This window comes from Alosa alosa, chromosome 2 (genome assembly GCF_017589495.1).
Source record: "Alosa alosa isolate M-15738 ecotype Scorff River chromosome 2, AALO_Geno_1.1, whole genome shotgun sequence".
NCBI lineage: Eukaryota > Metazoa > Chordata > Actinopteri > Clupeiformes > Clupeidae > Alosa > Alosa alosa.
In genome coordinates this window covers 5181508-5190253 of record NC_063190.1, presented here as the reverse complement: position 1 = coordinate 5190253, position 8746 = coordinate 5181508, and the positions used below count along the sequence as shown (strand labels likewise).

Genomic DNA, 8746 nt, shown 5'->3' with positions numbered 1-8746 from the left:
GTCTGGTCTCTTACAGTAACAGCTCTATCTCGCCCTCTATGGTCCTCTGATCATGAGTGTATAGTGTAATGTATGCACATCTATAAAAAAAATCTGGTGCTGGATACTAGCAAATATAAAAAAGAAAAGATATCCGAACACTCCCAGTTATATAGTAGGTTACAACGTTTCGACCACTCAGGTCTTCATCAGGTATAAACCAGAACAGGTGCGGGTAAGGATATAGCCAGTTAGGGACTGGCTGGAGCCAGTCCAACATCCCATCAGAACGTCATACAAAGAGGTGGTTAAGTAGAATGACAAGTCACACTGAAACATACTCAACCTGGTAAAAGAACATCATAAGTGATCATTATCAATAATACGACTTAACGGGCTTCCGTCAACACTAAGAGGTCACAGTCAAGAGTACATATCACTACCAAATCCACATTCTCCTCTAGGTCTAGGCTACACATCAAGTAGCTTACAACTAATGATGGTCTCAAATAGCAAGTGTGGTGTTGAACAGCCCCACGAGGGGGCGTGCCTTAAATCGAACGGTCCAATCAGATAATGTTAGAACCAATGTTGTTTCATAAGGTAGGCTATAGCCTACTGAAGGATTTCGTAAACAGAGCACTGGAAGCTTCATTACAGCATGGACGTCTGTTGGACAGAGGTGACTTTATTGTAATGAGGAATTAAAAGGTAGGACGATTCAGAGTCTGATAACTTAGGGCTAGTATGATGTCTGCATGAGGTCAAACTGATGCTGCTGTAACGTTAGGTTAGGCTAGGCTATTTTTCACGGTGTGGAAGGGAGGATAATTTCTCAATTGCAACATTAAACATCAACTTTTATGATTCGGAACTGATCTTGTAATTTACCTGATTGGCCTCACGGCTGTTAAATGATAATATGCCTAAGTCAACGAATGTATTTGCCTGTTTACAGTAGCTAGCCCTACTACATTACCTGTTGGTTATAAGAGCTTGGTTTTAAACCTGCACTTTCATTACCTGGGGACAAAATGTTCTCAATCCCTTCTTCTTTGCAGAGAACGGTGAGACAACATTTGGAAGGATGAGGAGGCTGTACTTTGTGGAACCTATTGTTGCCATTTACGCATTCGCCATTTTTTTGGTGTTTCCACTGGTGCAGCAATATGTGTATCGCCGGTTGTGGCAAGAGCTGACAAATAGCTCCTATCCTGTGTCGGACAACTCGCGGTGCACTCCCACCAACGGTAGCAATCACTCGAACCAGCATGCAGTGAGTCCTCCTAACTTAACATCATGTGCTTTCTATGTTCACTGTATACATGCATGTGACTCTTGAAAAGCAGGTTAAGCCCTACATTAGTGATGCATTGTAAAATGTAGACTAGGTTGGTCAGACTGTCGCATGTTAGCATTTCATGCAACTGACATAGGCGTCGCAGAATTTTCACAGTAAGCTTCACGGGTAGCCTATCAGTCCTGTTGTGAATCGCTGACCACATGTCTACCATGACAACAGCAGAATATCAGGTTGAGACTTGTCTGAAATGGAGGAAACAGTCGTAGGCTAAACAACTTGATGATGCTGACTTCGTTGTCAAAAATAAAATACAGGAATTATGATGAAGCATAAGAGTATTGACCATGTGTATTGATTGTAGTTATAGCTGACTTAAAATTAGCTGTCAAAACTGTCAACTTGATCAAAGTGTCTGGTGTAGCCTAAGCCCTTTCATTCCAATCCAGAACCTTTAGTGGTTATGGATTATTTATTTTTTGTGTGGTAGTAGAATGTCAGGAGTTTCACGTTACACAAAATGCCAGGTCACCTACTTCCTCTTTCGATTATACTAGAGCCCTTCTACATTCTCTGATTATACTTAGATTACTTCTCTGTGCACAGGTGTAGAGAGAAAAAAACTCAATCTTCCATTTTGTGTGATGAGTGTGGTTATGTTATTACATTATTGCAACACATTATTAACTGTGATGCTAATTGGTGATTTGAACTGTTTTATGTTCCAGGAGGTTCAGCGAGCAGCATCTCTGTTCTCTCTCTACTCTGATCTGTTCTCCAGTATCCCCAGTCTCACCGTGACTCTGGTCCTGGTATCCTACAGTGACCAGTGCGGGCGCAAAATCACCATCGTGCTGCCTCTGGTGGGCTCCCTGGTGTACATCCTGGCCTTCCTTGCTGTGTCGTTCTTTGAGCTCAACTTGTACTTGCTTATCGTGGCCTCCTTCGTCAGCTCGCTGTTCGGCGGCGTCGGCACCATGCTGGGCGGCTGCTTCGCCTACATCGCCGACATGTGTGAGGACGGCAAGCAGAAGATGATGCGCATGGCCGGAGTGGACATGGTGATCGGGCTGCTCTCTGGCGTGGCCTCCATCTCCACGGGCTACTTCCTACGGGCAGCGGGCTTCAACTGGCCGTTCTTCACCGCTGCCCTATTCCAGCTGGCCAACCTGCTCTACACCATTTTCATCCTAGCAGAGAGCCGGGTAGTGGAGAGCCCAGCAGAAGGAGTGAGCTGTGGCATGGCCATGCAAAAACTTGTGAAGGGGGTCCAACAGATATTTGTGGGAGGCAGTCACAACAGGAACTGCCTACTGGGACTGCTAATCACTATTTTCTCCGTGTACACCTTCGCCGACATGGGTGGTTTGTCTATGATTACTCTATACGAACTCAACGAACCACTCTGCTGGAGTGGGATCCTCATTGGCTATGGGTCGGCCCTGTCCACCACAGTCTTCCTCACCAGCTTCGCTGGAGTGTCTCTGCTGTCCCGCTGTCTGCCCGATGTGGTTATTGTCCTCATTGGCATGCTGTCACTCTGTTCAGGCCTGGTGTTTGTTGCCTTTGCTAAAACCACTCTAATGATGTTCTTGGGTAAGTTCTGCAAAAACATCCAGACCACAAGAAAATCACCAGCGTCACTGGTGGATTGTTATTCCCTCTGGGTTTTGACTGTGTCAGTCTATCACATGATGTTTTGAGTTTTCTTAGTCTGTGGATGCAAGAGTATTTACATTCACATATCCCAGAACCAATCTTATTATGATACTAAGTCTCAATCTGAAATCCACTGTTCATTCCTTTACTTCAGTGGAATCATCAAAGACATGATTTCAGGCATCCTTGCCTGTTACAAACCAAATGAAAATACTTAAAGTGCAGTACGTTTGATCCTAAGTCACAAGATAAGCCAAATTGACAAATTTTCAAATTTGTCGCCCCTGCTTAAGCATATTCAGACTTGACACGTTACCAATGACATACTATGCTGTGTGTACGATATGGCTGAAAGAGATTCTGGCAGAGATGATTAACATGGTTAAATGCAGAGGTGCAGTATCACATGTCCCTCCAGATCTCTATGAAAGAGGGCTCTATGATGGAAAATAGGTTAGATATCCAGTGACTAATGCTTTCCCATACACCCCATTGGCCCTTACATGCTACCTCATGTCCAGATTCATCATCTATTAGATTTAAGATTTCATGTGACTTATAAAAATTATGCAGCATAGTTTATACCAGTTAAAACCCATTCCAAACCAATGGGGAATTTAGTTATCATTTATTACAGTGCATGAAAATGCACTGTACTGTTCTTCCTAGGCTTATTCTTCTTACAGTGCATGAAAAACGTTCGACAATTTCCGCGTTCGATTGATATTCCGCGTTCAGTCATTCCATATTCTATATTAAACCTCATCTACCTAGCAAATAATTTAACCATTTAAACTATCCACCTATTTAGCTGTTCAGTCATTCTAACTATATTAAACCTCATCTACCTAGCAACCAATATAGTTTGTTTTTACTCTGTATGATATTTTACATCATATTTTTTGCATTTTCATGCACTGTATTTCCTTCGGGAAATGCTTTTCTAGTTTCATATGTTATTTGACTATTTTGATGAGTTTGTATGGTAGTATTTGCAGTGATAATTGTTGTATTGACCAAGGTAATTTGGTTTTAATGCTGCATTAATTTACTGATCTTTGGTTGACTCCTTTGAAAGCAACCTTTAGTCCATGTATTTCATAACCAAGTGTCAACAATAATGTTTGTATCTCAGCCAGAATACCCATGATGCTAGCAGTTATGCCCTTCCCTGTCATGCGCTCAATGATGTCAAAGGTCATCTCCAAATCTAACCAAGGTAAGTATACTCCAGCTCACCTAAGTGGATATTTGTGATTTTGTGCTCAGTCAGAGGTTTTGAGTGGCTAACTTTAACTCCAGCTGAACAGGCCTCTCTTCCCCAGTGACTCATAACACTCCTGTTGATAAGAGAAAATACTTTTTTACACAGTAAAAAATGTAATCGTGTGTAATCCTTTACTAGGGTCTGCATGGCACTTTGAAATGTATCTTAGCTTTCACTTACATAATAACATAAACTGAACTTTACACTGATAATGTATGGTTGTAAGGCATATGTCAGTAGGAGCAAAAGTGGTACTGTACTGCTGTTGCCTACTGTCTACTGTCGTGCGGCACTCCTACTGTCCTGCAACACTGTCCAGTGTCACTAGCCTACTGTCCAGCCACACTACCCCATGATATTCGGCTACTATTGATTGATTGATTAATTTAATGACCACACAGCCAGGCTGTTGGAATTTGTTCTCAGTACAGCTCTTTGGTACAGGTTCCAACATTACATTAGACATTAAACATATAGGATACCTACATATACATACAGACAGTTGCTAAAAGATACCCAACTAAAGCCAAAGAAAGATTTAAATCGCCGTGGCCTAACTACCTAACTAATCTTTGCTATGAAAAATTGATTTAATAACGTTTACTCATCTTCCTTCAGAATATTTAAATGTTCTGCATATGATGCCACTGATGGATTGTGTGTCATATTAGCCAAATGCACGTTTCTGAACATGCCTTTGTGTTTCTTCCAGGAGTACTGTTTGCCTGTGTGGCCTTTCTGGAGAGCTTGAGCACTAATATTGGCATAGCGGTGTTCAGCAGTATCTATGCCACTACTGTTGCCTGGTACCCTGGCTTCAATTTCCTCTTGGCTGCCAGTCTCTGCATCATACCCATGATGATGCTGGGGTAAGTTATGATGATTTTTTTGACCATGTTTGCGTCAAAGAATTGTGAATGCCACTGTTCAAATGTTGTGATATTGTTTTGGGAGGAAGTAATTCTTTGACAGGTCATTTGATTTTGAATTTCTTGCTGATAATACCTGCTTGGAACTTGGGGCTTCCCCAGAAAGTGAGGAGATCCCCTCTACTCCATCTACTTATTTTAATTATTTTCTTCTGCAAATTCTGCGTTCTCATGAGTTTCGGCCCACACCAGGTTCCTCATACTTTTAAATACGTAGATGTCGAGGGATCTGGCTTCAGGAAATAAGGGCAGATGCTTTTAATCAGCTAGTGTGATTCAGTTAGACCAAATGCAGTTTGACCAGTCATATGACTCTGCAGACCCAGTCTCTCATCATCAGGTCTGTGTGGGTCTAACTGGTTAACCAGCTGGAAAACTTACAGCAGTCAGGCTTTAAATTACCAAAGCTGGGTGATGCCTAGAATGAAAAAAAATGTGTTCTTCTATAGCATGGGCAGCTACAGTTCTGCACTTATGACGTTGGTGTCCCAGCTCCGTATGATCGGTATTTATAGAACAGAGAATGCATTATGTGTGATGACTCAACATGTCTTCACACACATCCTCACTGGGTGTGAAAAATGCTGAGTCATGATGTGTTTCCTTGGCTGTGTGTGTTTCTTTTCTCTTTCTTTGTAGCTTGGTGAATTTGTTTAGAGAAGACGATTCTGAAGAGACAGAACCTCTTCTCTCAGGTGCTCAGAACATCTCTTCAGATGACCTACCTGTAGCTTGAAGGTCAAAGGGAAATGTGACCTTCAATCTTCTTCTCAGGTTACATCTGTGGACTTTTTTATGGATTGCACTGCAATAAACTTTATGGCATGGATCTAATGCCATAGTGTCCTTATACAATCTGAATTTGAGAACTAATATCAACAAATACTTACAGTTAACTGAAAAGCCAATTATGGGTGAGTGCAATTATTCGACTATATATCAAATGTTGCTTTTGTTTGGATTAATTTGTCAAAGCTTTCTTACCTCTTTTACTAGTGATATTGTTCTAATGAAGCTGTTAGACATTGCTAAAAGCAATATAATTGTTATTTTAGTCTGCATATGAGCAGATGTATTTCAGACATGGGATTTTGTCTGATTCTGTGCCTTATTGTATTCTATGACCTCTTTTTATGTCTGAAAGTAGTTTTCAAATGATACAGAAGTCATGATGGGATGGTCATTCCAGGTCTATGCTCTTGTCACCCCTTTTTACAAGAAGTGCTTCTGATAAAAAATGCACTTGAAATGCATTTATATATGAAATAAGACTAAAAACTATCTTTAAAGACAATTCCAGCACCTACCAGGAGTGAATACCAGGTATTATTTTTTTAACAAGAAATGATCAGCAAAAAATATGAAAAGAAAAATATAATTAAGAATATGAAAGAAAAATACGAAGGATATTCTTTTCACATTCATTGGCAATTCAAACCACTGTTTTAAATGTTGCCACTCATTTTTGTCTTTTACTGCTTTGCTACCTCTTGCATCTTTAAACGCATCTTTATTATGGAATAATGCTCCTATCTGTTACCTTATCAGGTGGTACAGGTACTATGTAATAGGGATATTTGGAGAGTAGATTATTGTTACACAAGGGCATATGACCAATTTTCTCACTCAAAGCCACAGACTTTTACTGGAATTGGACATTATTCCAGAAATATTCAAATAATAAGCAAACAGGTTAAAGCAACACCAAAGAACTTTCCCTCTTTCGCACGCACGCTATTTGTTTATTCACCGGCTTTGCAAATAACAATGTCCACAGACAAGGTAGAATATGTTGCATGATTTATGAAAGTACGATGTATTGCGACATCAAACGCAAGTCAAATTTATAGTTTCTTATGTCTCATTCCATCGAACTACAGATCCGCTACCCGATCTGGCAAACTTACATAGTGCGGTTATAGCCGATAGAGGGCCGCGAAGCGAATGCAGAAGTGCTGTTCACCCTGTTACAAGTTGATGAACCACTGAAACGATTTTGGAAACATTATTTTAAGGTACAAAAAACTCTTTGGTGTTGCTTTAAGATTCCATCTCATTGTAAATGTAATTTTGATAAGATCACTTGATCACAGTATGCACATCATTCTGACTCTAAACAGTATGTGTAAAATGGCACTTAAGTTGGATAAACTAGTGCTTAATGGAAAAACAACAATAAAACCTGAAAAACTTGCGCCAGTGTTTTTTTTTTTTTATGGTAAAATATTGGCTCGTGAAAAAATAAAGATGCAATAAAAATAAAATATTCATTCACCCATTCTTTACAGTAGGGGTTTATATGTACTCTCTCTTACTAGCAGGAAAATCATAAAACACTAGCACTCATAAAACACTAACTGAAGCTAGAAATTAAGACTTATATGGGCTGACAACGTAAAGAAATCACAGTTTAGACACGGACCTAAAAAGCTACAAGTGCTTTGTTGCTCCAGCTCCAGCAATTGACTAAAGCATAATAACTTTTTGAGAAAAGGAATCATTTCCACTAGACTCCTCTCTTCAAGCCATCGCAAAGATGAGTCTGGGTGTCCAGTGGGTGGCAGCATGTGGTAGCATATGGAACCACTTTAGACATTCATGTTTTTTAACCAGTAGAGTGATGTGTCTGACCAAAAGGATGCAGAATATATCCAGAAAACAACTGTGTTTAGATTAGTCTCTTCTGTTTTATGATGTCACTGCCATAGGCATATTATGCATTATTATGCTGCATATGCTATGTGACCTCAGTGAAACAAAATAACACTCACATCATATCTTACTTGTTTTCCTCGCCAGTAATATAACCCAATAGTACTCCTGCTGCTGTACCAGCTGTTTCCTGGGGCTGTCAACTCTGGTGCGTGTGTCCTCGTCATGCCCACTGGGGGGCGCTGTGGAGTTGTTGCAAACAGAGTGGCAAGGTTGGTTTTTAGTCAAAGGTCCACTTGAGCAGATGTGTGATTCAAACAGCTGAAGGGTGATGTTACTGCCTTTTTCCTCTCAACCACTTGTACAGCCTAACAAAGCATTGATTGAAAAAGAAGCACTGTTTTAACAACACACAAGCCAGACAAAACAAGGACTAAGGGAGATTGTTTTTTTTTTTTTACCTAAATAGTTCCTGTCCATAAGTCTCTCACCATAAGCTAACATCTCTTACAGCGTACTTGTTATCGGCATTCAGTAATCAAAGATTAGTAGTAGTAGTTCTGTAGTATAGCGACATTTAAAATAATACACCCCCATATGATATTATTTTGTTTTTTAATATTGTTTATTACAATTATTATAGTGAAATAATTATAATCAACCTATTATCTGAGGAAAAGTACTCAAAAACACCCAACTGTTTCTTTTAACTGTCACAGAGTTTATACTGTCAGATAGTACTCCTCTTCCTTCAGCATGTTATAAATGAAGCAAGTGATACTGATATAATGCTCAAGACTTCAATGGCATATTTTCTATCCTTAGTCTCTAAACAGTATAATATAAAACCTGTAATCCAATTGAAATATCCCGTTTAAAGCATTCTTGACCTTTTCATATAGGTTGTGAAAATATACCAAAAAGATACAAAAAAGAAGAATAACAATACTTTGCTGTTCA

General features: G+C 39.8%; 1 protein-coding gene across 1 annotated transcript; it reads left to right on the top strand.

Moving 5' to 3' along the window:
* The first annotated feature begins 586 nt into the window (after positions 1-586).
* Positions 587-5984, top strand: LOC125290935 (solute carrier family 46 member 3). Its single transcript, XM_048237384.1, has 6 exons — positions 587-690; positions 1041-1255; positions 2008-2875; positions 4074-4157; positions 4918-5074; positions 5774-5984. The coding sequence occupies exons 2-6, from the start codon at positions 1067-1069 to the stop codon at positions 5868-5870; spliced, it is 1395 nt and encodes a 464-aa protein (XP_048093341.1). The 5' UTR covers positions 587-690; positions 1041-1066; the 3' UTR covers positions 5871-5984.
* The last annotated feature ends 2762 nt before the right edge of the window (positions 5985-8746 follow it).

Bases quoted from the DNA above. Each gene is read 5' to 3' on its own strand.
- LOC125290935 (XM_048237384.1), top strand. From the start codon at position 1,067: ATGAGGAGGCTGTACTTTGTGGAACCTATTGTTGCCATTTACGCATTC. The intron at 1,256-2,007 runs GTGAGTCCTCCT...TTTATGTTCCAG, and splicing joins ATCACTCGAACCAGCATGCA to GAGGTTCAGCGAGCAGCATC. The intron at 2,876-4,073 runs GTAAGTTCTGCA...TTTGTATCTCAG, and splicing joins CACTCTAATGATGTTCTTGG to CCAGAATACCCATGATGCTA.